Below are 27,764 nucleotides of genomic sequence, written 5' to 3' on the forward strand. Positions count from 1 at the left end.
AACCTGAGGTACCACTTTAGCTAATGGGGCCTCCCACTGCCACTGCACCACCACCGCACGATTTCTGTTCTCATCCTGAAGCAAAGTGCTTAACCTGAGGTGCTATTTCTGGGTTAGTGGAGTCTAACCTGAAGCGTCTATAAACTGAAGCATCTGTAACCCGGGGTACAATTGTATGCCTGAAGCTGGACTGCCATCACCTTCCTGGCCACCTTGCCCCAGAAGGAAATATTCACCATTGTGCAATAGATTAACACTTCTGGGTCCAAGTAGGTTTTCTTGAGGAGATGCAACACTGCCTCCTCTATGACAGATGGTACTCCTCACTCTCTATTGAAGAATTAATCGCTTCCTGAACCCACCTAATCAACTCCCTGCAGCTAGCTCTAAGAAGCCAGAATCGGCAAGGGACAATGAGACCTGTGGTCAGCTACACTTCTCTAAACAGCTTGCCCCACACCCTTAGGTTGCAATAATCTAAACTTATCCAGTGCTCCAGATGCCTTAGTTGGACTTAGTGTACCCATGAGGATACTGCCTACCACCCTATTCACAAAAAGTTACAAGTAGAGAGTCATTAGTGCACATAAAGGAGCTTAAAAGCAAATGTCTTCATTATATAACACACACACACACCAGGAAAAACTAAAAGTTTGTTTAGGGGGTGGTATGGGCATTGGCACAACACTTATTTAGAAGGAGGGGAGGAATGAAGGATAAAAAACGAGCAAGTAAAAGCGTAATTGCTTCACATGTTGTACAAATGTTAATGCTGCAATCCTATGCTTGCTTGTTTGGATTACAGCCACTGAATATAATGTAAACATGCATAAGATTTGGGGGTGCATGGATTTTACAAAATCTCAGGAAAGAGCATTTACAATGGCAAGGTATATTTCACCAAAACTTTAAAAACAACCAGAAACTATCAGGTATACACAACCCCCACAAAAGACATGTCATGACATCCTTGGCACCCATTTGTATATCGACTCTATTGCTGTTTTTTGTTTAATTGAAAAGCATAGGTTTAATGCAATTTATGAATGTTATCCTCTAGCTGTAAGGATTTCTACATTTAGGAAACAACCAGTCTATAATAGCATAGCAGGATGGGACAGCATTCATTACTTGTGTAACCATAGAAGTGTGAGTAGAAGACTTGCGTGTTTATGCAAAGATTGCTGGTGGGGGTGGTGAGTGCAGGAAACAAAAACAACCCCTAATTGGTTTTGAGGATCAAGAGAGCAGTGGAAAGAAAGTAGAATGGGAACACATGGAATTAAATGGAAGGTGCCTGAGTATGTCTTTTTGTGTTATCTTTGGAACACATTAACACAATGACACAGTCACTTTCTCAAATTACTTGACAAGGCTTTAGAACTTCTAAAATCACCCTTCAATAATTCCAGTAAGAATGGTGCAGTCCCTTTTATATTCAGACAAAAATATGGTGATCTCTAAATCAAAATATTGCAATTACAAAGGTGTGACAAAACAAATTTAAGCCACAGAAGAGGTGGCTAAGTGTGACATGTTTTATTGCAACAGTAGGGTTTTGAAATGGGCACTAATATTTTAACTTCTAAGTTATTAGCTGGACCAAATGATCTCACCTGCTAGACTTTTTTTTTATCCATATGACGACACTGTCTGTAAATGACTTCACTGTTGTAGTTAAGTGTTCCTGTAAATGTGTATGTGCTAGTCTTTTTGTAAGCAGAGGGAATTCATGGTTCTGCCTGAGGAGGGAGAATATGAACCATAGAAAAATATTTCTCCTAACAGTACTAGGAAGACTGATGCTGTAGTAAGTTTATTAATACAGTGGTACCTCGGTTTACGCACTTAATCTGTTCCAGAAGTCTGTTCTTAAACCGAGGTGCGCTTTCCCTAATGAGGCCTCCCGCTGCCAGTGCCCTTTCACCATTCGGATTCCATTCTTAGACTGAGGTAAAGTTCGCAAACTGGGACACTACTTCCGGTTTTGCGGAGTTTATAAACTGAATAGTTCGTAAACAGGGCTGTTCTTAAACCGAGGTACGGCTGTATAGAATTGTAGAGTCGGAAGGGACACAAAGGGTCATTGAGTCCAGCTCCCTGCAATGCAGGAATCACTGCTAAAGAATTCCTGACAGATGGCCATCCAACCTGTTTACTACATTTGAGGTTTTGGTCTACCACCTTCCCAGGTAGTCTGTTCCACTGTCAAACAGCTCTTACCATCAGAGGACTTTGTCTATCTGCAAAACAGCTCTTAGGTTTGGAACTCCAAGCAAGATGACAGAAAGCATGGTTTAATTCTAACAGTGTCATTTTTAACACTCCATAGTAAGGAACACTTTATTATATTTTAAGTGCTGGTGTTTATGATTTCACATGTCAAATTCTGGAGGGTCTGCTTTAGATTTTGTTAGGGTTGTGAAAGAGTAAAGAGATGAATGTATATTTTGTAATTTTATGCATGAGAAACATCTTTGTATGCATTGCATAGCTGAGTCAGTTTACACTTTGAGCCTTGGAACAATCTTAGATTTCTTAACTAAATACAGCTCTTTCTGCTTTTATCTTGGACATCCCAGACCCCCAGGCATCCAGGTGTTTTTAGACACTCATGATAGGAGAGAGAGACAAAACCTTGTATGTGTGTACTTGCTGCTCTGTTTAATATACGTTTCCATAAAAGACCACAAGCTTCCATGAGAGATGTGCTGATTAGCAGGCATTTTCTCGAAGACCAAATAAAAACGCTAAGAGCTATGGAAACGGATCTGAATGAGACAAACCCTTAAAATATGGGCAAGTTATCTGTATTTCCTCAGATAAAGGTGCACGTTGCTCAAAATTGCTTAAAAGGGTATATTGCTTTTAAAGGAGCAAAATAGGTGCCTGATAATTTTTCTTTAAAGAAAACAAAAGGCTGTTTAAAAAACGAAAAAAAGAAACACTAAAATTTGTGTTTCAATATGAGAAAGGCAAAAGTAAAAATCGATATGCAATAGCTGTTGGCAGTTGTTCGTTCATAAATTGAGATCAGGCTATTCAGCTTGGATGCTGGGCTAATAAATGTTAACTCCAAAAATAAATCCGATTGTGGACTTCTGGTGCTTACTCCCAAGTGCATAGGATTTGCAGACTACATTTCCTCGAGTAACTGTCGTATTTTTCTGTGTCACTTCCCCAAATACATTTGTAAAGTCAGGTTTGAAGATGCCACCATCTCCTGCATTAGGACAAATGCTACAGCGTGGAGCGATTGTGACACCCACCCACCCTTGCTGTATGAGGTCATTGCATACGCCTCATCCCCGCACCGGCGCTATCAATGCCTCTCCCTCCAGCGTGCATGCGCAAGCACTTCTTCGCGAGGCTGCTTTCGCCATCTTTGCGAAGGGCGCCATCCTCCAGCGAAAACAGCCTCAGGTTACGAGCCCGTCGAGGGGGTTTGCCATAAGCTCTCGCGGTTACAAGTAAAAGCCTGTCCTCACAACCCTCATCCAAGATGGCGCCGCTCGTGCCACCGGCTGGAGGCGGTACCTAAAATGGCGGCGGCGGCGGCGCCTGCGCGTTAGCGAAGGGTTGTCAGAGCGGGGCCTGGCCGTTCCCCCATTGTGTGCCTGCTGCGGAGAGGAAGCTCGAGGGCTTTTCGCTGCTGCTGCTGCTGCTGCTGCTGCCGCCGCCGCCGCCGCCGCCGCCGCCTCAGTACTGCTAGGGATGGAAACGGAGCCTCTGGAAGGAGACGGCGGCGGCCATGAGGGGCCTAAGACGACTTCGGCCACGGCCCCCGCACTCACGGCCTCTCAGCGCCGGGCCGAGATTCGCCGGAGGAAACTGCTGATGAACTCGGAGGATCGGATCAACCGGATCATGGGCTTCCACCGGCCAAAGGCGGGTGAGGACGGGGCGTGGCTTTGGGGGGGCGGTTTTTGACTGCGCTGGGCATCCCCTGCCTTGCCAGGGCGCCTATGAATGACCTCCTTCCTTCCTTGCCGGGGCTGGGAGCTCAACACGCGCCCCTCTTTCCCCGTCAAGTCCTTCCCGAACAATGGGATAACATAGTCCGTATATTAACGAGCTAATCTGATCGCTCAAAATAACGCTGCCCCTCCTCCCCGAGCGATATATCGCATTCGTCTTATTTGAGGTGCTCCCGCCCCTCTCCTTTTCAGTAAAGGTGCTTTGTTTGAAGATAAATCAAGTTCTTTCATGCTATCCAAGGATGTCTGTTTCAGCATTGAAAATGGTCACACCTGCCTCTACGTCCTTTGGGAAGAACGGATCATGCACAATTTATAAATTACAGTGTGTTTCGTTCAGGATTTGTGTTCCCATTTGCAATGGAGAAAGCTGAACGCTCTTATATTTGACGGGAAAGTGCCAACAAACCGTGCTGAATTATTTCAATACTTATTACTGAATGAAATCAACATTTTTTTTTCATAGTTCTATTCTCTGAATCATTTTTATCTCACCTGTTGCTTATTTATTCACTCAATTTATTAGTTTTTTGGGATGACATATGGGTTTTAAACAGCTATTACCACCAAGAAGCCCTGGTGGGTGTATCCTTGCAATAAGCTTGAAGGTCTGACTGCGCAAGAGCTTTATGTGAGAGAACTTCGAGAGTACAGGAATTTGAATCTACTCCTTTAACCCTAAGCAGTATAACACGCTGACTGGTCTCTCTCCTATTATTTATCATTTAGATAATGTTTCCAATTCACAGTATAACTTGTAACACTTGTTTGCCTTGTGTTGCCATTTTTAAATGTGGAACTGAGACCAAGATGATTTGCCTACTGCTTGCATAATGAATCTTTGTCATGTTCCTTGATTTCCTATTGAATATGTAGATAGTTTTATTAATGTGCTGTGCTTCTGGCTGCATTTAAAAGCAGAGAATGTAACTTAACATTTAGGTGGGGAAGCTGTACAGTAGCTCCTGCTTTTAGTACTTTTTGGTGAAGAAGAGGAGGAAGAGAGTTGCATTAGAGCTTGCAGGTGTTTACGTGCTTTGATTCTTTCTGTGTCCTTCCAGTACTCTTTAATATTTTCAGAGCTGAGATTCCATAGTATGTATTGGTGCCATGCTCATCCTTCTATAGTGTGTTTGAAATATTGGAGATTGAAATTGTTTCTTTTTAGTTTAAGGGTGCTAGTAATCCTCTGAAGAAAGATGACAACTTGAAGCACTTAAGAGTCCCTGAACCAGGTGTTGCTAAAGCTTTTTTGTCCCATGGGTCACATTCAGTATTGGCCAAACCTCTAGAGGCTACAGGTCAGCACTGGGTGTGGGCACCCCATACCCTCACTCATGCACACTTGCATGTGTGTACTTTGCCCTCGGCTGATTTGTGGAGATTAGCTGAGGATCATCAAAGTATTATTGGTCATCAAAGTCTGAAGGCCAGGGAGAGGGTGATTTTCATCCCCATCAGGTTTACAGCTTTCTATCATTGTAGCACCATTACCAGTACTTTTTTTCTAGAAAAAGAGTTGCAGGAACACCCACATTTTTTTAGTTGAGCTTTTTTTAGAGGAAGCCAAATCTGGCCTGGGGGGCAGCCACCCCTGTGCTAAATGAGGGTTTAGCACTGCTTCCTCCCCACAAACATGCCCTCCTTCCTTCTCTTCTTCCTGGCCAACACTAAGGGGAACAGATGCTTCATTTTAGATTAACCAGTTTAGTTTGCTGTCCGAACCCTGAACTATGGCTAATCTTAACTATGGTTAACTATCTTAACACAAAAAAATTCCTTCCAGTAGCACCTTAAAGACCAACTAAGTCAGTTCTTGGTATGAGCTTTCGTGTGCATGCGAAATACCAAGCTCATACCAAGAACTGACTTAGTTGGTCTTTAAGGTGCTACTGGAAGGATTTTTTTTTGTTTTGACTATGGCAGACCAACACGGCTACCTATCTGTATCTTAACACAGTTTGACTGAGCTTAGATGACATGAGAAGCTGTGACTAATAAAAAATGGAAAGCTCTGGGAGAGGTTGGGTGAAAGCATGTGAGCCTGGGAGAAAGATAGACTTGCTTTTGCAACGCTAAACTGTGGGTTAGTGTTCTGTCCAAACTAACCCATTATGGTCAGCTTTCTCCCTGGCAGGCTTTGTGACTTTTCATATGTGTGCTATAAAGCAGTTTTGGAAAGCCTGTAGAATGGTGTTTTTAATTATTTTGTCACAGTTCTTGGAAAAAATAGGCATGAAATGTTTATACATTTAAAAGATTAAAGATCACATTTCTGGTTTGTACTTTTGTTCTTTCTACAGTTTGTAGTCACAAATCCTTCTTGGTATGACTTGTTTCTCTCCAAACCACTGTTACATGCAAAATGAGTTATTTAAAGAGCTTTGGCAAAAAGTCTCTCTGCAATCAATCTATTTGACTGAGGGAAAAAATATGTGTGGAAAATTTATTATTTGGTTATTTGGCCTCGATAAACTACTGTAATTGGAATGGAACCAGAGGAAAGCACATGGAATGGAGTTGGTAGAAGTAACCACTCTAGCTTCATGAAAATCTGCTCTTGAGGATTAGGGAATGCTTTTGGTTGGAGTGGGCTGTAGTGCAGGGGGATGAAGGTGGGAGAGGGGATCCCCCCAAATTAGGTGGAGACATGAGCTCTGATTGTGAAAGTTGGCTTCTATCTGACTTTTTAAAAAATTCTCCTGCTGTCCACATAGTATGAAAATTAAACCAGCAATAAAACGCAAGCAGTGCAGTCCTTTTTAAAATTACCACTGAACACCTAGTCCTTGTGTTTCTTTCAAAAGCAGCAAGTAACTTGTCCTGTGTCCTTTTGAAGGGAGCTGTTTTGTAGGCTGAGGTCTGCAAGGGAAAGGGCACCAACTCTTAGTATCTTTTTGAAATGGTATTATGCTTCATTTTTATTTATTTAATAAAATTATGCCCTTCCCCTTTGCCCTATGACTCTCCAGGACAGGTTACTGCAATAAAACACATAAAGCAACCAGTACTTCAAACTCATAAAACAATCAGTATAAATAACTAAAGCCTTGGCTATCTGTCAGTGTATCACTGCACAGACCACTTCCTTAATGCGCAAAGGCATGAAAGAAACAGCAGGTATTTAGCTGGGGCAGGAAGGGGGAGTGTTATTAGGCTCAATGTGAAAAGTATATGCCATTCTTGTTTGACCCCTGTTTTCCTTACAGTGCTTAGTTCCACAACTGCATGGCCTAGGACCTTAGTCTGTAGGGATCCACTATCAGTTTATGACCTGATCTCAGATGGTCACAACAGCAGCCCTACCGCTGTACAAATATATGGTTAAAAAAGAAGAAGAAAATGTTCCACAGATGCATGTTTTGGTTTAAAGTGGGTCCCAGGTTTGAAAACATGGAAGACTACTAGCCTAGGTCTTGTAGAGTAACCTACAATATTTAGCATAGTGACTCCTTTCTTTTTTGCCTCCTCTTTAGATGATGACAGCCATTCAGAATCAAAACTTCAGCTGGAACAAGATAAACCAAGCACTCTTCCCACTCCTATTTCCAAACGGGTTGTGCTAGGTGACACTGTTTGCAGTTTGGCAGGAACAGCCGACCACGCAAGCAGTGCAATAGAGCACAAGGGAGAGAAAAAGGACTTGTTTAGCATAACTCCCGAGGTTGGAAATAATGGCACTGGCGAGCTCCGACAGCGCAGCAGAGGGGATCTGATGGAGGTTCCCCAGAGAGCACCTCGCCACGGGTTAGACCAGTATCTCTCGAGGTTTGATGAAGCGATGAAGCTAAGAAACCAACTTATCAGTGAGAAGCCAAGCCAGGAAAATGGAAATGTGGTGGAGGAATTTGATTCCTTCCGCATTTTTAGATTAGTGGGGTGTGCGCTACTTGCCATTGGAGTTAGAGCTTTTGTCTGCAAATACTTGGTGAGTAAAAAAAAAGTCTTAGTAACTTAGTTCTTCTTGTTTATTTGACCTGGTTGCCTTACTGATTAGCCCAGAAAGTTTGACAGTGGAATTTGCACTTGACAGATAAGGAATTTATGCTGAGAAAAATAACAACTTTCCCTAGGCCCACCCATCAAGTTCATAGCTGAGTAGAGATTTGGATTTAGGCCCAAATCCATAATTCTGTCCGCTCTTCAACAGTGGCTTGTCCTACGTAGTGATGATTGAGCAATGATTATTTTAAGACACATGGTGTTTGGCAAGAGGATCAGAACCACAAGAAATTGTAAGCCCTGGCCTAGCAAAAGCATCAAGAAATTACTGTACTTTGGTGCTCTTCTGTATTGACAATAATTAAGCTATGGGTAGTCCTGGAAGCCCAGGACTGCCAGCAGTGTTGTTTGCTTTTCAGGCTGTGCCAAGTGCTGTTCCAGTCTATGCAAATGGTGCTAAAACACAGCTGACAATTTACTAGCCAGTGATAACATTTAATAGTGGAACAAACGTGGCCTTATGCATGAAGCTTAACTACAAAATATGCCTAGGTTTCACCTTGTCTTAATCCTGTTGTGAGCTAATCACATGAAGCAGCCTCTCCAAAGCAATTGGGCTAAAGTTTTCTTGCCATCAGAACCCTTAAGGAAGATGTAACCATCTAATTTTAGGATTGAGGTCAAGTTGGCAAGATACGGACACAAATTCCTAGACATCAAAAATGAAGAAGACTGCTATCTTAAATTCCTTAATCATCTGTCAAAAATCATACAAAACTATCCAAACCATTTCGAGATTCCCAGGCTCGTTTTTATGGGAACTGGATAATCAAGCAGAAAAGCATTTCCTAACTATATAAAGTGCAATTCCTAATCACTGCTACTATCAAGTTGCTTTAAATTATTCAAAAGTAAATTTGAATGTTATTGTTTAATTATGTGCAAGGTTGATTATTGACTGAATGATTCATCTGAAAGTTTTCCTTGGGGACTTTTTGAATGGACATGTTCCTAGACATTACTATAGCACTCTAACCCTATAGGTCTGTACCATTACGTTAGATATATGTTCGTGACTTCTATGGATTTTCCTTAAATATAAATTCCGTCTGTTTTGACAGTGGTGCTTTGAAATTTGGTTCTCTTCTCTATATTTTCTAATCAATTGGCTGAAACACTTCATAGACTATTTCCTTGAAATAATGTAGCAATGTGAATTTCTTGTTACTACTTTCTGTTTCATTTAACTTTTTTGTTTTTTCCCCCCACAGTCAATATTTGCTCCATTTCTTACCTTACAGCTTGCATACATGGGGTTGTCGAAGTATTTCCCAAAGGTAAGACCTTTTTTTTTAGGATAAACAGATTATCAAAATGTCTAAACTTAAAAAAAGATTTGACAGAGAAAGCACCGTGTTAGAATTTTCTTAGCTTTTATGCAGCATAGCAGATAATGACAATACAATGCTAATTTAGGTTTATCAGCAATTGTTTGCATTTTGTGTATGTACATTTTGAATACTTGACTCTGTAGTCAGCTACAGAGGCAAGAGGCAGTACTGAGGATCTTCATGGGTGTAAGTTACATTCAAATTTAGAATACCTTACTTCTGAGTAAAAGTGTTTTGGACTGCACTCTAAGGTTGTGATTCTAGGCACGCTTACCTGGGAGCCACTCTCTGAACTCCATGTAGTTTACTTCTGAATAGGAAAATACAGGAATGCCCTGTAAGATGAGCTAATCTGTTGATCTTGCCCTTCCTGGAAGTCACCATTCATAAGCTTGGTGGCATCATTGTTGTAAAATAGACTTTGTCAGACTTCAGTCCCAGGGTTCCAAACTCCCATTCTTCTAGGCGCATATTGCGACAGGGAATTTCATTAGCGCGAGCAGTTTTCTGAGCTCTGGGTGCAATACTGCGCCTGATTTTGATTAAAACTGCAGAGTGGAAGGAAAGGAGGACCTTTTTCTGCCTCCCCACTTCCAGCTACTCTCCGAAAACTGGAGAAGAGACCCTCTTGAGAATATTGGAGGGGTGGGCAGGGGAAGGACTAGACCATGTGAAAAATGAACATAATATTTGTATTCTTGTTATAAAAAAGCATGCCTAGACATTCCGTTGTTGTGCCCATAACATAGATTTAAGGTGCCATTTAGCTCCTTTCATATCCCAGTTTCTAACACTGACCAGGCCACATATTGTGGCAGATTTCTCAGAGGCTTTTTGTAGCATAGGCCATGTATTTTCATCTTGAGATTTTCTTATGGCATTGACAATAATATTTATGTGATAGACTGATCATCTGAATTCTAACTAGGAAGAAAATTCCTCTTGATTGAATAGGTCTCATTCCTGTTGGTGTATGTAGGATTGCAGCTGGTTTGTAAAAGAAAAGCACAATGTTTACTTGAGCGTTATATCTCCCCCACCATGTTTTGTGACTGTGAATCCAGTGAACTAATCACTTTTCTGCAGATTACTTTTGAATAACTTTTGTGGGAGATGTTGGCCTTCTTGATGTATATCAGGGGCAGGGAACCCTTTTCAGCCTGAGCGCCGCATTCCTGTGTTGGCAGCCTTCCAGATGCCAAAAGTGGGCAGAGAAACAGACGTGGCATGTACCTTTGTACGGAAGGTGACATTCCAGCCACACACAACAGCCAGATGTTTCTAAATACACACACCTCTCTCTATCTTCTATCCAGGCAAGCAAAGTGCATCATTGTAGTCCAAGGACACATTCTAGCTAGGCAGAAGCTCTTGAGAGATCAGGACTCATGAGGGCTGAATTTAAAGGCCTTGCAGGAGGCTGCATTTGAGACCCTGGGCATGAGGTTTCTGTCCCCTTTGCTTTACATTTTTGCCCAGGGATTGATGCACAGCCTCATGTCTTCTTCTCACCTTTTAGTGTATTGATCAAATATCTTACTTTTCTTTCAAACTGGTGACATTTTCAGCTAACTTTCCTTTGCTGTCATCATTGTTTTTGTGAGAGTTGTATTGAGTGAAACATGAGAATTACCAAATGTGGGTGACAAAGGACTTATTAAGTAATAATTAGTGGACAAAAATCCCTTTTAGTATAGGCAACTGGCAAGTGAATGTAATGGAACTTTGAAGGAACCATTTCCAGTGTGATAACACCGTTTCCAGGTCCCAAAGTCATTACTTCATCACTGTAGCCTCTGCCCTTGCCTGATGAATGTAAGAGAATAGCACCAGCTGCTATTTGTGAACAGAAAGAGCTCATCATAATAGAAACAAGCAACCAAGATTACAGGAAAATACCTTTGAGAGGCATTTTTAAATGCACTTTGAGAAGTGTATGGTAAAATATTAGGTAACCTTATGAAATGTATTATTATTATTAATTGAATTTATATACCTCCCTATACCCGGGGGTCTCAGGGCAGTTCACAGAATAAAATCAAGATATAAAACCACAAAATGCCTAATAAAAATAAAAATTAATGTATTAAAGCTCTGATAAGGTGCTTAAAGATGAAAGCTGTGAAAAACGAAGTAATTTTTATTTCTTATACAGAGTGAAAAGAAAACGAAGACCACGGTATTGACTGCTGCTCTTTTACTGTCTGGGATCCCTGCAGAAGTGATTAGTCGTTCCATGGACACTTACAGCAAAATGGGGGATGTTTTTACAGACCTTTGTGTCTATTTCTTTACTTTCATCTTCTGTCATGAACTGCTTGTGTTTTTTGGTTCCTGAAGTGCCATGATAGCTGTGGAACCTGGTGTAATACTTCAGCTGGACTGCGTCACTCTTGATTTCATACATGCCTCTGGATATATAAACAGTGTTAACCCTATATCCAATACTTGGTTCAGTGCAGCTTAAACATACTTTGATGGGGAAGAGCTTTGAAGTCCCGGCTTTGAAGCTGAATTGGTAGATTTTGAGTACAGTGCAGAGTGATCTCAGATATGGATAGTCAAATGCAAATATTGGTCAATGGTCCAATGACACACTTTTCTGTAAAACTGAAATGTGTCCTTTCTGTCCACCACCCCAATTAAAAGGAATCACCCTGAAACTGTAACCTTTCCCTTTGGCTCTATGATTTGAGAGCACAGTGCAGCTGAGGTCTCCTACTTGAATAGAATTATGTTAGTCTTTATGGGTGAATCCAAGGATTCCATGAGCAAAACTCAACTCATCAGACGCTCCTGCTGGAGGAAAGTTGGGGAAGGTGATTTTTGTGTTTCTCCTATACAAGAGGGCTGGGGATTCTCCAGAACTTGTGGGGGTGGCACAGGAGGAAATGGAGATCAGAAAAATTGTTACCCTCTCCCTTTTCCCAGCAGGAGTCTCTGATGGGTCTCTGTTTTTCCTCCAAATGGATCTTTCTGTTGATGGAAGGAATGCTCTGAATACAAGCTTATCATAGGAATATCCTATTTTATTAGCTTATATCCCTCAATTCATGCATTTTAGCAGTCACAATAGTCTTACCAAAATATGGTCAGCGCCAAGATTGATTCTACAATAGAATTAGGCTGGATATAAGTCATCATTTTATGTCTTCCTTAAATGGGGTAGTATTCTCTTTGTTTTCTTGTAGTTAGGGAGGTTTGATTTTAGGATGTGAATGCAAGAGCTAAGACGAAGCAGTGAAATTCAACTTCTTTATGTGTTCCCATTAAGCATTCACTGGGTGATATCAAACATTAATCATACTCAAAGTAGGCTCATTAAAATCAGTGGATTTTAGTCCTTCATTTCAGTTAGCCTACTCTTGAGTTTGACTTCCATTGGATATTGCCTGTTATCTTTTTTTTACCTGACTAGGAATCTTAATTACTTGTGTTTACATGATCTAATGCAATATACAGCATTAGTGCAGATTTAAAAGCTGCTCTCTTGGGTAACTATACTTTCGTACCTAAAAATGTCACAAGTTTTGCTCATTCCTCTGACTTGACAAGTGCTTTGTTTTTGTTCATTGTAGTGTAAACTAACACAGGTTTCTGCTTCCTATTTCCTATATCTTCCGTTGCAAGAATATTGCATGTGGAGTCCAGCCTCTTCTGTCTGGACATTCAAGGAATCATTACATTTATCAGTAGCAGGGGGGAAATGTGACTTGTAAGAGTACAGACCAGATTTTAACCATAATTTTAATCAAATTATTAGTTTGTACAGTTGCTTACATGTTCATTTCACATGGGAATGCTGACTCACAAGTAATTTTTTTATAACCCATCTGAAACAGATACTTCAAGCGTCTTCCATCAAAACCATTAGGGCAATTCTAGGTAAATGCTCTTGATTGGTTCATTTCCGAAAGATTCCGTTCTATTGGTCAGTACCATAAAACAAGTCTTTACTTGGTTTTAGCTGGTGGTCCTTCATATTTATTTATTTATTTAAAGTTCCTTCAGTAAATCACAGTTGTTGTTTACCATTAAAAACAGATTTTATTACTAAAAAATAAATACAAATAAATTAAGAACCCTATAATATTTAAAGGCTGGTTCAGAGGAAGCCCAGATTAAGAGAGCATGCACACCCAACCTTCCTTTCTCCCTCCCCATCTTTTTCTGCTCTGCTTCAGTGCTGTGTGCAATGTTTGCAATCCCTGGTTCACTTCTGAACCTGCCACCCTGAGAAGTAATTGGCACCAGGCTTAGGTATTCAGTGAGAAATTAGGCTGGGAGAAATCAGGCTATTATGTAATAGTTCCCTTTATGCTGAAGGATGAGTGGATATTTGCCTGGGACCTTAAGAATTAATGGGAATAAATGTTCTGGAGGTACAGTGGCCATCGTAAACAATAGGTGTTACCCATGTAGCTGTAATCCCCTAAGTTACTGAAATCATTCTGTGATTATAGAGGCTAATGTCGCTTCTCTTTTTAGAGGCGGTCACTTTTTTTTTTTTGTTTTGGATAATCAAAATAAGCTGTTTTCCTTATTTTGCTTCTTTCCTCCGTTATAGTTTGCATTCGTTGACCCAAGTTTCATTGTTCTAATTGTATCTGTTACATGAAGAAAAGAGTTTTTAGAGTAAATATGGATGCACTGGAGACATCTGTGCACTTGGATTGAGGTGTTTGCCGTGGCAGTTCCCCGCGCTGAATACATGATTCTGCTCAGTTTAAAAAACCAACTTTACTCTTTAGCAGTAGGTACTGTTGTGGCAAAAACAGCAAGCAAAGCCCTGTTTGTATCTGAGTTATTTCCTGGGCATGTATTTCTTTCCTCTCTAGAATCGGGCCATGATATATTCTGTTGTGTTCAGTAGACTTTGCACTACGATAAACTCTCAGCATCTAATTGTATATGTTAAGGTCTGACTATATCTTTGTCGACATGTTGAAAGGTTCTATTTGAAGCTAATGGATGTAATACAAAAGATTCAGAACAATTGCTTTGCAAGTGAGGGCTGAAATTGAGCTGGCATTAATAATTCTATCTGTAAGGAGTGACTGTTGCAGAAATACTGTATCTGTGTCACACCTTCAAAATGCTTTGAAATTTTCATCATTCCCAACTAATAGTTTCAGAAAGCTGATAGACTTAACCATTAAAACACCTTCCAGCTGGTGTTTCTGAATTTCTTTAATTCATATTTGCCAAGCTGGACTTTTCAACAGTGATAAATCAGTATCAAGTCTAAAATTTAATGGGTAGAACATAGAATTTTCCCATATTGCCCACTTCCGCTATGAAAAGTGATGTATAGGGTGGGATAGCAGGTGAATAGTAAAAAGGTGTTTTGTATGTGGTTCCTTTTGCAAAAACCTCATTTTGCAAAATCTAATAAACCTCATGTGGTCATGTATGTCCTCCGGTGTAATTATTTCTAGACTGCTTCTATAAAGTCTGTTAGCCATTTCTTTGTTGGCATGCCTTTGTAATTCATTTTTAAAGACTACTTGGGTTGTCAAGTGTTTTACTAATATATTTCCAATGTTATTTTCATTTCCAACTATAGAATATATGTTCATGTAACTTATGGACAAGCATGATTTAGAAAGTAAAGAATTAAACACTGCAGTTAGCTCTGTTGAATCTGTTTACACACCACAATAGCAACCTGCCATCTGCCAGTTGAACAAGGACAATAATGTGTAGAAAGACCAGAATGGGAGTTATGCTGAACAGCATTGCATGTCACCCTTCTAGAAAAATTAACACAGAAACTAATGAGAGAATTAAAGAAATGTCATATTTCTATTTACAATTGTGAAAAATGTAAACTGTGGTACTGTACTATGCAATTCCATCCTGAAAGAACATCTGGAGAACTACGGAACACTGTGTTTGGACATCTGTAAAAAAGGAAGATTATTTCACCCTTTGTCATACTAACAAACTAAGCATGCATCTCTGCAGATCCTGCTCCCGTCTCACCCACCCAGTTCCATCACGACCATGAAGTAGCTTTTTACTGTAGGCTATACCAATGCACTACTACTAGGTCAACAGTTGTCCAGTCTCTCTCCAGATTTGGTGGTTAGTTTTATTTATTTATATCTACATCCGTTAGTCACATGGTGTACTGGAGCATGTTAGCATATTTGTAGATGCTTAGGCAGTGACTATGTTAAAAAAGTATATATACAGTACACACGAATTAAAGCAGATTGATAGTGTAGCATGTATCCGCATTTAAAGTCATTGAAAGCAGCATGAAGTAGCAATAGTAAAGGTAAAGGTACCCAGTCGTGTCCGACTCTAGGGTTGTGCGCCCATCTCACTTAAGAGGCCGGGGGCTAGCGTTGTCCGAAGACACTTCCGGATCACGTGGCCAGCGTGACAAAGCTGCTCTAGCGAGCCAGCACCAGCGCAGCACACAGAAATGCTGTTTACCTTCCCGCTATAAAACGGTACCTATTTATCTACTTGCACTTAAGAGTGCTTTCGAACTGCTAGGTGGGCAGGAGCTGGGACCGAAAGACGGGAGCTCACCCAGCTGCGGGGATTCGAACCGCCGACCATACGATTGGCAAGTCCTAGGCACTGAGGTTTTACCCACAGTGCCACCCGCGTCCCCGAAGTAGCAATAATTCCATATAATTAAAGAACTTGCTATCCCAGGTCTCCTTATCCCATGATTCTGCTCACTGTAATACTGTTGCACACACCTCAATTCAGTTTCCTTGCAGTGAAGGTCACTGGAGACTCTGGTGATTTTATGATTTAGTATAACAAAATAACAACAACAAAGTATTATTATATACTGTATATCCCTCCGACCTGGCTGGGTTTCCCCAGCCACTCTGGGCGGCTCCTAAGAGAATCAAAAGCACAATAAAACATCAAACATTAAAAACTTCACTAAATGATATTAACACTTGAATAGATCTTGCTTCCCCATTAAGTTTATAGGGAGATCTCCAAACCCAAAGCTATGGATTAAGCACACACAGAAAGTCAGCCCTCCTGTCTTTTTGCAGCTTCAGCCCAGACTAAAAATTGTGACTAGCTCTTGGCTAGTCTCCTACCTACAATATGTCATCTCTTCTTGGAAGCACCATTAGCTTCTTGTTCCTATTGCAACATGGCCAACTCTCTATTCTTGTAACAAAAAAGGTGCTTAGCAGCCCAACTAGGGCTGTTAACTTAAAAAACAAACAAAACAAAACAAAACTGGTTTGGCCAGTTCAGCAGTTCCTTCTACCACAGACTACAGTTTTACAGATTAAAAAATATCCCAGAGTGGTTAGGATCCACAGGCATTAGCCAAACCAGCCACCCAATCCTATAGCAATACTCTACCATCTCCATTAAGATAAATAGTTGCATACCTGGTCTGTGTTAGACATGAATCCAAGTTGTAAGTAGGAAGTATTTGCTATCGCATCATATTAGCTAGTTTCGGGTATTTGTGTATGTTAATATTAATACTAGATGGTTGTACACAGGGCATTGAAGCAATTGCCTTCAGCTTTTTCCAACCCAGCACCCAGGCATACATTTTGGGGAACAATTTCTTAATTTCTGGGGTGGTAGTGCTGCTTTTGCAACCCAACTTAGATCAGGCCATGATAGTGTGTCCCTCCCCACCAGTTGAAGACCAATGCATTAAATACATTATAAATTTATTGGGTGTATTACTTTTCTGTTCTCCTGGAGGTAACGCCCGCATTTTCTGTCTCTGGCATCAAACCGTATTGTAGCTAAAAAGAGAATTGGTGAATTTTATTTTATATCAAGGTGGCTTAGAAATCAGAACGGAATCACAGACAAGTCAGTATTAAATGCAAACATTAAGAAGCAGCTGATAAATGGAACGTGTCTCCTAGCTCAGCACCGTCTATTACAGAAGAGATTACAGCTTGCTCAATTACAATTGCAATCCATAGGTTGAACATCAGCTTGCCATGGACATCCGTCTGGTCACTATGAGAACGAGATGTTGGACTAGATGGGCTTTGGGACCCATCCAGAATGGGCTCGGCTTGCGATCTCATCTCTCTGCCCCCTCTTCCACACAAACACGCAGGAGAGAGCAAGGTTCCGGCCAGAGCCTGTGAAAGCTCGGCCCTCCGGACGCTAGGGGTCGCTGTGTCCGGCTGGCGGAAAAGCGGGTGACGGCCCCTTCCTTCCGCTTTCTGCGTAGCGCGGTTCATTTCCGCTTCGCTTATTCCTTCGGAAATGGCTGCCGCTGCTGCCGCCGCCGCCGCTAAGCCTTGAGGGATCAAGTCAGGAAGGAGGAGGAAGAGGCCGCTATGGGTCGCGAGTCCAGGTGAGCCGGGAGGCCTTTGCGGGAGCGGGTCGGGCCCTGCCCGCGTCGGCCTTTCCGTAAGGGACAAAAGTGGCCGGCCCCTCGGGGAGGCCCTTCGCGGGGCCGCGTCAGGGGGAGCCGCGCGGGAGGAAGGCCGTTCGGGGGTCGCGAGGTTCTCCACGAGCTTCTCGCCGTCAGGAGTGTCGCAACTGCCAAACGAGCCGGGACTTTATTTCAGACACTTTCATAGAGTCCGTCATGATATTTCTATATTATAATGATTTACAACTTTAGACGGGGCATCATCAGGGCAGTTTTTCGCTCTGCTTCTCTGTTATGTGTTTGAGGCGGCTGATGGCCGTCCTTCTCCCCACCCCACCCCCGGACAGGAATGTTTCTGTTCCTGGTTTTGAACCCACCTCATCCCCAGGCCAGGGGTCGATAGCATTAGCTTCAACGACCCAACAGAATGGTTTTCTAAATATGAATTTCAGCCAGAAAAGGAAATGCCACATATTTCCCATGCAAGGTTGGATTAATTTTGGTGTCCATGAGATCAGCTCTACTCAATTGTAATAAAATACAGTGGTACCTTGGGTTAAGTACTTAATTCGTTCCAGAGGTCCATTCTTAACCTGAATCTGTTCTTAACCTGAAGCACCACTTTAGCTAATGGGGCCTCCTGCTGCCGCCGTGCCGCCAGAGCACGATTTCTGTTCTCATCCTGAAGCAAAGTTCTTAACCTGAAGCACTATTTCTGGGTTAGCGGAGTCTGTAACCTGAAGCGTATGTAACCTGAAGCGTGTGTAACCTGAGGTACCACTGTATGCAAAATGATACCCTCTCTCTTCTTATTAATTTCTAATGTGTTGCTGCTTCTCACCTTTACCAGGCCATTAGTTATCCAGACTGGCCATAATCCTCTGTAAATTGGGATGACCTGTGAATAACAATTTTATTATTTCTACCCTGCCCATCCAGCTGGGTTTCCCCAGCCACTCTGGGCTGCTTCCAACAAAATATTAAAAATACATGAAAACATCAGTCATTAAAAACTTCCCTAAACAGGGTTGCCTTCAGATGTCTTCTAAATGTCATATAGTTTTTAATTTCTTTGACATCTGATGGGAGGGTGTTCCACAGGGTGGGTGCCACTACTGAGTAGACCCTCCTGCAAGGTCAACTTTGTTCATTTTTAAAAGTTCAATATGTCATTAGCTGCCACTGTGTTACTGCTGTTAATCAATATTGGGATGAAACAGATTTGCAGGTTTATGGTAGTTAGGCTGAACCGAGGCTAGCAATGAATGGTTGTAGCATACCTGAGCCAAAATAATTTGTAGAGAGAGCCTTAATAGTGACTTGGCAGATTGCGTATTTTTATTTTTCTCGGTTATATCTCATTCTTATTTTAGAGGAAGCTCAGGGCAACTTTTGTGGGGCCCACAGTAGTCTGTCAGGCACTGATCTAACCCATCCCTGCTTAACATCATTACATCCTTGGAGGCTCTCAGACTGTTCACTGAACCAGTAACAATAACACAAGGCTGCTTCTTATGATTTTTGTTGTAGTACATGGACACGAATACATAAGTAAAATTCAGTGTTGTACTATGACAAATGTACAACCATCACCAGACAGAATGATCTCCCTTCTTTCACCTGCACACTGTTCTGAAGGTTCTCCTGACTCCCCTTAGGCTAATTGGGGGTGGGTGCAGGGGGAAGCCTCATTAGGTCAATCCCACTCCGTGAGTTTAAAATGCACATTATCCAACAAGTATGAATTGTGCATGTGTGTGTTTTTAACTGTGATCCATACTAAAAATACATACAACCAGGTGATTGTGTCTCTACCTGCATGTATGTTGAAATGAAAAAGTGTGTGTATTTTTATATGTATATGTTTTAATGGACAATGTGTGTATTTTGTGCTTGGGAATTCATAGCTGATTACTGACAATTCTTATAATATTTGGACCTCTGACTTTTCCAACATCCCTATGGTTTGCCCTGGAAATTACTAATACTGTTGGAACAACTTCTACAGATTGGTTGTCTTGTACAGGTGAAGCCTGGCCTCAAGGCAAATGGATTTCCATATTAGCCATTTCTTAAAAGCCAATGTAATGCTTCTTGGACTAAATGGAAGAAAACTCTTGACTGGCATGGAACATGGTTTGAAGACTTATGTAATAAGCTTGTAATGACTTTCACAGTAACACATGGTTTCATGACATTAGGGAAAATCCCAGTATTGCATGGCATGAGTCTGGACCATTTATGTCACATAGTGTGAAAGGTTACATGCTGGTTTAGTAGAAGGTTTCACCTTGTTTATCTTAATCTCTCTCATTTCCTTAGATCAACAAAGCAACAGGTGTCCAAACAAAAACAGTGAGTTACCCTATTTAAAATAATAGTTTTTGATCTCACACTTTCTAAGCTCAGATTACTATGTTAATGATTGTGTTAATAAAGTTCTCATCCTTTTTCAGTATATCTGTATGGGGCCCAATTTAGATATTCACAGGGCCCCTATTCTTTTCTAACCTCTGTGGGTTCTTCCTGCTCAAGATGAAGTGCACTTGTTGCAAAGGAAGAAAACACTGGGACCTGCCGGTTTTTCATAGTACTACAAGATACAGTTCTTTAGTTTTTCTATATTTTCAGTTCCACAAAAGGTTTTAGCAAGATATTTATTTAGGTTGCAGTGTTTTAAGTAATACTTTACTCTTTTCACCCTATGTTTGATTTTCTTGGTATGGTTTGCTTAGCAGCCTTAACTGTGTTATAGGGTGCTAGTGGCTCTTGAGAATGTTTGGCATGTATTTTGGATATTAACCCAATACTTCTAATTTATGATATATGGTAGAGGGAAAGTACAATTTTTAACATTTTGGGCATAAAAATACTACTGTTTCTACTGCATTATTTCTCTCTACCCCATCTCAAAATTAAACAATAGGCAATGCTGACATGAATGGCTGTCCCATTGTAATTTAGGGGCTGAGTATACAATTATCCAGAGATTGGATTGCTTGATCAAGCTGCCAACAAACGGATAATGTTATCTTCTGTCCTAATTTATAATCTACATGACATTACAGCCCTAGAAATTAACAGTGTTAATAGTTAGTTGCCTGGAAATGGTTCAAAGTATGTTAGTTTATCATTTATTTTTGCTTTTACTCACTGTTTTATTAATTCCTAAACTGCTTTCCTTCTGTTATTGTTATGCTTCTTTGCCTTGAGCCATGCTTCCATTTGAAAAGGAAATACTTTACATACAAAATAATAGAGCTCAAAGAACTCTATTATTGTCAGCCCCTCTTATGAGTTCTGAATTTTATCTTATTTAACATACTTTTCTGTGTATAACACGCCCCGTGTATAAGACGACCCCTATTTTTTGAGACTCCAAATTGAGGAGGGGAGGGTATTACCCAGACTTATCAAGCTTTTTTGGGGGGGGAAATACTAACAATCACTCACCTGCCTGTAAAGTAGATTAGACTAAGAGAGACTGGCCCACACATGGTTGAGTGAGATTTGTAGCTGTGCCTCCTCAGTCCTTGTCCAGCATATGAAGATAAGTCAAGAGCTAATGTTTAACCTTTTTAAAAGCTCTAAAGCTTGTATTCTTTGAAAACATCTGTGGTTGTGTATGCTAAACTCCAATTTTGGTGTTGTGTCTTGACCATTCTGTTGCTACCACAGGCATTATCGGAAGCGCTCCTCATCACGAGGGCGTTCTGGTAGCCGTTCTAAGAGTCGCTCTCCAACTGACAAAAGAGCAAAACGTGGAGATGATAGACGTTCTAGAAGCAGGGACAGAGAACGTAGGCGTGAAAGATCACGGAGCAGGGACAAGAGGAGATCTCGGTCACGTGATCGAAAGCGTGTGAGGTAAGCAAAGGAAAATTGAATAACTTATTAAAACATTCCTTCCCTGGGAGATACTGGGTGTTTTCTGGTGAAAGAGGTTGCTTCTAACTAGAAGATGTGTCCAGTAGGAAGTGTTCTCAGTTGGTCATTTTCCTTGAAAAGCTGTAATCATTGGTATTAATGCTTGTCCTGTTTTCTTTTTAGATTACTAATGAAATCTTTTTAGATTACTAATGAATATTTTCTACTATCTCTCTTTTTAATGATTAAACTAGAAATAATATTTTGTTTACACAGTATTACCCAAAATCTGCTTGTGCGTAGGCGTTCACGAAGCAGAGAGCGGGAACGGAGCAGAGAGAGGAGACGATCACGCAGTCGAGAGAGAAGAAGATCCAGAAGCCGCAGTAGAGGGCGACGGTCCCGATCTTCTAGCCCTGGCAAGAACAAGAAAGTAGAAAACAGGTAATTGACATACTAATGCATGCCATTTTGTTAAATATTTGAATACTTTAATAGAATAGCTGTAATTATGGTCAACTTTCTATAGACAAGTCATAAGAAAGTTTGAACTTACTCTGGCTAACCATGAATTAAGCATATACACAGAGAGGGAACTTGCCATCAGTACAGCTCGTTTGAAGATTAGAAAAAAATATCCGGGGGGGGGGGAGTGTTTCATTGTGTGTGCTGTGAAGTGGTGATGGTGACATTGGAGCATCTCTGATAATGTGATGAGGGAGTTACAGCTACCTTTTCTGTGACTTTGGGAAGGAAAAAAACACTTTGATAAATACCAATGAGAGAAGAAGAATGTCCGTTGGTAGAGAGCAACGTATAGGAAGGCATGGAGATAAGCATGGTAGAATAAAAAATAAGGAGGATTGTATTGAGTTTGTGAGGAATAGGGACAAGAGATTGAATATGAAGAAACAAGTGAGTAAATGAAGTGATTAGGGAAGAGCATTGGGGAAATATGCCTAATTGCTTCTGTATGGTATCCAGTTAATAAGTTCTTTTCTCCCTTCCCTCTGTCCTGGTGTGAACTGCTAGTAAATTTCTAATACTTTTGCTGCAACCATTAGCACTAGAGATGAAATGCCAAGTTTCTGAAAATTCAGAGTCTGACATTAGAAGATTAATTGTTGGGAAATACTACATTATAGAGTCCTTTCCTTTATCAAGTTTTATTACAATATTTCATTTGACTGCTTTGAAATCTGCTTCACCACCACCACAGTGCCAAAAAGGAAGAGCCCCACATTTTTTAACATACGTTTGCCTCATCTGAACTTGGCATGATTGCAGCAGAAACTATCATGATAATAACAACCTTAAAATTTTGCTGAGATCCAGGACAGATGTTTTGCATTTGCCTTCTTCTTAGGTTTGACCTGCTGTTCCACTGTGGTGGACTTTCTCCTTTTATAACTTTTATTTACCTCAGGCACTTCAGTTCTGTATTCTCTCCCCCCCCCCCATTTCCTAAGCTGTACCCACACATTTTTAAAGCAATCCCAATAAAAATGGAAGAGCATGTATGGGCAGTGTTTATGTACACAGCATTGCAGAGTCAGCAAAGACACAAAACAGGAAATGTTGAGTATTGTGAGGGACATGTAATGCAGAGTACTTTTTGTATCTGGCTTCATAATGAGGAAACCATTTCTTCTTGTTGAGGTTCTTAACTTGTATCCAAAAACCTTCCTTCATCCTTCCTGACAGGGGGTTGGTGTTGCATACACTCTAATCTATGTACTCTGGTGTTGTTACCTGTACCATTATGATAAAGGTAAAGGGACCCCTGACCATTAGGTCCAGTCTTGGCTCATCTCAATAAAGCGCTCATCTCGTTTTATTGGCCGAGGGAGCCGGCGTACAGCTTCCGGGTCATGTGGCCAACATGACTAAGCCGCTTCTGGCGAACCAGAGCAGCGCATGGAAACACCGTTTACCTTCCCACCGGAGCGGTACCTATTTATCTACTTGCACTTTGACGTGCTTTCGAACTGCTAGGTTGGCAAGAGCAGGGACCGAGCAACGGGAGCTCACCCCGTCACGGGGATTCGAACCACCGACCTTATGATTGGCAAGTCCTAGGCTCTGTTATTTAACCCACAGTGCCACCCTCATCCCCAACCATTATGATAGGGAGCCCTTTATTTTTATTTTTCTGTAAATAATACTATGTAAGAAAAGATTTAGTTCTGTTACTTGTTTGTTGAGTAGCTGCTCTTTATAGAGAGAGTTGTGTGCCTGCTCCACCTAGTGATTGATCTTGGTGCTCTCGTTGCTGGGCACTGTGTTTATCTGCTGTTTCGGAATCCTGGGCTGCAAGAAAATGGCATTGGTGATTCTCTGGCCTCTCAGAAAATCAAACCATTCTTTATAACTTGTTCCTTTGGGGCCTCTGTGCTGCTATCACTACGTTTAGAAAACCTGAAGGAGTCCTCTTTGTTCTACAGATCTGCTTTCTCAAAATTAAAAACAGGTGTGTTAAATGAAAAGTATTGCGCAAGCATGTGGTCAAGGTATACAATAAAAATATGTAAGCCATTTCAGAAATATATCCATCTAGCTTTATCAACCTTATTCTAAAGTCACAAAGATAATGTCTTGAAAGTTCAGTGACATAAACTGTTGTTTAAGATAAGCATATGGTTTTTGTTAAAACCTTTCAGTGGGCTCTAAAGAGAACTTTATAAGATTTTACCAACCAAAATGATTTCTACATTTATAGCCAAGGGTTAGCACATGTTTGAATTGGATTTGTCCTTTTTGTGGGAGAAGAGGTGGGAATAATAAAAATCCATAATAAACATGATAAATGGCTTTCATATTGAAGCCAAGTCTGTCAGATTCTGAGGGAAGGTGTGTGTTTTAAAACATTCATTTTAGCCAGCAGTGACTCCTTGGAGGACACTAACACTTCCAAAGCAAGTGCTAAATCACTTAGTGAAACAAGCATTCATTTTTAGTTGATTTGCACAAGCTGTTTCCTTCAAGGAGGTGTAAAATAAACACTGGGACTATTAGTTACGCGTAGGTATTCTGGAAATTAAATTTTCAATAAGTGTTTGCTTTCAAAAAGAAAGAAAGAGAGAAAAAGAAAAAAAGAAAGAAAAGATCAAAATGGAGCCTAACACTTGGTATATGCCTATAAATTGTAAATGTCTGAAATTATGTGCATGATGAGATTAAGGCCAGGATCTAAAGAGGCAAATACAGAGCGCTGCAGACAGTTTTCTTTTTCCTTTTGAAGCCCCTTGAGTCACATGGGCATAAGAAGGGCCTGGTGGATCAGGCCATCTTGTTCAGTGTCCTGCTCTCACCGTAGCAGCCATATGCCAATGGGAAGCCCACAAGCAGGGCATGTGCAAGAGCACTCTTCCCACCTACGGTGTCTAGTAACTGATATTCCAAAGCATACTGCCTGTAATTGTGAAGGCAAAGCATAGCCATCATGGTTAGCAGCCAATGGTTGTTTTTATTTTTTACTTCCATGAATTTGTCTAAGCTTCTTTCAGAATCATCCAAGTTGGTGGCCGTTACACCTTCCTGTGAAAGCAAATTCCATAGTTGAACTGTGTAAGGAAGACACTTTATTGTATCTTGAATATTCCAAAATTCAGCTTCATTGGGTGTTATGAGACAGAAAGAAAAACTTGTCTATCCACTTTCTTCATGATATGCATACTTTTATAAACTTCTGTCATGCCTCCTCTTACTTGCTATTTCTCTGAATTAAAAAAAATAATCCAAATACTTCAACTTTTCCTTATAGGGGAGTTTTTCCATCCTCTTGATCATTTTGGTTGCCGTTTTCTGAACCCTATCCAACTCTAAATTATTCTTTTTGATGTGTGGTCACTAGAACTGTACACAGTGTTCCTAATGTCTTCATACCAATAGCTTTGTGTAATGCTGTTATGATATCAGTAGTTTTATTTCCAGCTTCTTTCCTAATGCTCCTTACAGCTGCCACACACTGGATCAACACCTTAATTGAACTATCCACTATAACCCCAAGGTCTCATTCCTGGTCAGTCACTGCTAGTTCAGACCCCAGGAGCATATATGTGAAATGCATCACTTTATACTTGTACTCTAGATTGCTTATGAACAAGTTAAAAAGCACTAGTGTGTGGGGCAGTGGTATGCAGTAGGGCCTTTTCAGTGGAAGCTCCTACATTTTGGAAACACCTATTTTTAGATGTGTATCCAATGGCAGCTCTACATATATTTTGAAGGCATGCTAAGGTACAGCTTTTTACTCCAGCTTTTGGGAGTGTTTGGTTGTTTGTGATTGTATGCTGGTTATGTTGAACTGAGTTTAGCTGTCATTATTTTATATTGTACTGTCTTTTTGCTGTGTAGCCTGTTCTGTGACCTTGTGGTGTAGGGCAGGTAATAAATGCACCAAATAAGTAATAAATCCTCTCCAGCCAGCATGACAGTAGTAAGGGATGATTGGGGTTCTAGTCCATCAATTTTTGGGGACTCAAGGTTGGGGGATGGTGCTTTAGATTATATTTTATGGCTGTAATGTTTTGCACATTTACTTGGGTGTGAATCCAGTTGAACATGATAGTCTTATTTTTTAATAAACAGGTTTGTCTCCATCGAATTTAGCATGCTTATTGAACAAATTCTACTTGTTCAATGGAACTTCTCCCTCTTTTCCCCCTGTGTGCCCCTCCAAATCAGCTCTTAGGATTTTACAGTACAAATCTCCTAATCTGGGAAAAGAGAGGGATGGGAATTTCTGTTGCGTGAATGGAAGTCATTCTGCGAGTGCAATAACATTATTCCCAAACCTTTTGCGTTTCAGAGCACATTTAGGAAACTAAAACTATTAATTTCAGCACAAAATTCAGTATCCCACTTCATGTAAGAAAAACCGGCAGTGCTCAGAACCCCCTTCTCAGTGTGGGCAAAGCACCTGCACATATGCCAAAACAAACAGAATGCACAGGAAAGAAGCAGGCAGCTCACACCCAGCAAAAATTGTGAGAGGCAGGGGGCATTGACAGGTGCAAAGACTGTGTTTGTGGGTGCCATGTTGGGGATTCCAGTGTTAAATAATATTTTTCCATAGTATATTGTTACTTATGTGCAATACCATTTTTGTTTCCTTCACTACACCTAAAGCTTCTTAAGGGAAGCTGACATTCACCATCAGTCATATGCAACTCTTGATACTGTCTTTCAGATCACGATCAAAAGAAAAGGTAGAAGGTGTGGAAGTTAACAAAGAAAAGAAAAAAGAGAAAGAGGACAAAGAAGAAGAAAAGGGTCAAGATGTAAATGTATGTATAGTAACTATTGAAAAGTTTCATTGTTCAATAATGGGCACAATACTGTAGTTTATCAACTTCATAGTGTTTCTAATGCTGTATAAAGTATTGTTTCTCTGCATGTAGCACAAACATCTGTTCTAAATCATCCTTCTGGACAGAATGTAGTGGCTCAATAGAGGACTTCTAACAAGTAGAACATAAGCTACATTTGTGTTGTGATTGTGGGCATTTACTTACTGCTGCTGTAACAACAGTTTCTTGTAATTACAGCTGTGCAGCTGGAACCTGCTTGCTTTTTCCTATGTTCTGCTGCTTATGTTTTGCTTCATTAGTGAATGAAACACAGTAGCTGTCCAAGGCACAGAATGACAGTACTTAATTCTCCAAGAGAGTAGACTTGTATTGTTACACATGAGTTTCCCAAGATTTTATGTTGGATGTGACTGGCAATGTCTTGCATCTCCTTTTAGAAAAACAGAGTTTATGTCAGTGATCAGTAACTGCATATGGTTGCTTTTTCTCCCTCAGAATTTCGATCAGAACAAACTAGAAGAGGAAATGAGGAAGCGAAAAGAAAGAGTAGAGAAATGGAGAGAAGAACAGCGCAAAAAAGCTATGGAAAATATAGGAGAACTAAAGAAAGAAATTGAAGAAATGAAGCAGGGGAAAAAATGGAGCTTAGAAGATGATGATGGTATTAACTTCTTATGTAACTAACTGTGGGGAGGGAAGACTTTTTGTTGCTGTTGCACATGTGCAGATGTGGAAGATCATGTTCTGTACAATGTCATATGTACTTTACTTTTTTGCATTCAAAGTGGTTAAGGGAAAGGGGAAGATATGGGCTGCATTTGCATGTCATGCTAAGCCCAAACCATGGCCGATAGTATGCAAATATGCAAACTCCCAAGGAGGAAATAACACCCACTTTACTCCTTCCCAGACTTCTTAGTTTGCTGCTGTG

At 40.7% G+C, this 27,764-nt stretch overlaps 2 protein-coding genes and 2 long non-coding RNA genes across 8 annotated transcripts in view; 2 read left to right on the top strand and 2 right to left on the bottom strand.

Annotated features, from left to right (window-relative positions):
- Positions 1 to 2,591: 2,591 nt before the first annotated feature.
- Positions 2,592 to 3,829, bottom strand: LOC310839744. The gene is made up of 3 exons (XR_014561626.1): positions 3,707 to 3,829; positions 2,835 to 3,667; positions 2,592 to 2,694 (listed from the first exon to the last, which is right to left on the bottom strand). It is a non-coding gene; the product is annotated as an uncharacterized lncRNA (long non-coding RNA).
- CAMLG (calcium modulating ligand) lies at positions 3,715 to 14,719 on the top strand (the record flags this gene model as incomplete). Of its 2 annotated transcripts, XR_014561603.1 has the most annotated exons (5): positions 3,715 to 3,892; positions 7,454 to 7,905; positions 9,191 to 9,256; positions 11,466 to 12,509; positions 12,549 to 14,719. XR_014561603.1 is itself a non-coding variant. In XM_083728629.1 (4 exons), 4 exons carry the CDS (start codon positions 3,715 to 3,717, stop codon positions 11,646 to 11,648), a joined length of 879 nt encoding a protein of 292 aa, XP_083584755.1. In that variant the 3' UTR covers positions 11,649 to 14,719. The 2 variants fall into 2 exon arrangements, 1 of the variants encoding a protein (XP_083584755.1); XM_083728629.1 differs by having other exon boundaries at positions 11,466 to 14,719.
- LOC310839764 lies at positions 12,954 to 17,383 on the bottom strand. The gene is made up of 2 exons (XR_014561648.1): positions 17,236 to 17,383; positions 12,954 to 15,213 (listed from the first exon to the last, which is right to left on the bottom strand). It is a non-coding gene; the product is annotated as an uncharacterized lncRNA (long non-coding RNA).
- Positions 17,384 to 17,499: 116 nt separating this feature from the next.
- The window catches only part of DDX46 (DEAD-box helicase 46), a 37,574-nt gene continuing 27,309 nt past the window's right edge, over positions 17,500 to 27,764 (top strand). The window contains exons 1-6 of one of the 4 annotated variants that reach the window (XM_083728377.1): positions 17,500 to 17,633; positions 19,977 to 20,009; positions 21,333 to 21,521; positions 21,798 to 21,965; positions 26,713 to 26,809; positions 27,329 to 27,494. In XM_083728377.1, coding sequence (XP_083584503.1) covers positions 17,617 to 17,633; positions 19,977 to 20,009; positions 21,333 to 21,521; positions 21,798 to 21,965; positions 26,713 to 26,809; positions 27,329 to 27,494 — 670 coding nt within the window. In that variant the 5' untranslated portion in view covers positions 17,500 to 17,616. The remainder of the gene's footprint in view (positions 17,634 to 19,976; positions 20,010 to 21,332; positions 21,522 to 21,797; positions 21,966 to 26,712; positions 26,810 to 27,328; positions 27,495 to 27,764) is intronic. The other 3 variants (XM_083728379.1, XM_083728380.1, XM_083728378.1) reach the window with 3 other exon arrangements.

The sequence above is a fragment of the Podarcis gaigeae genome (assembly GCF_964106915.1).
Source record: "Podarcis gaigeae genome assembly, chromosome: 2".
NCBI classification, from domain to species: domain Eukaryota; kingdom Metazoa; phylum Chordata; class Lepidosauria; order Squamata; family Lacertidae; genus Podarcis; species Podarcis gaigeae.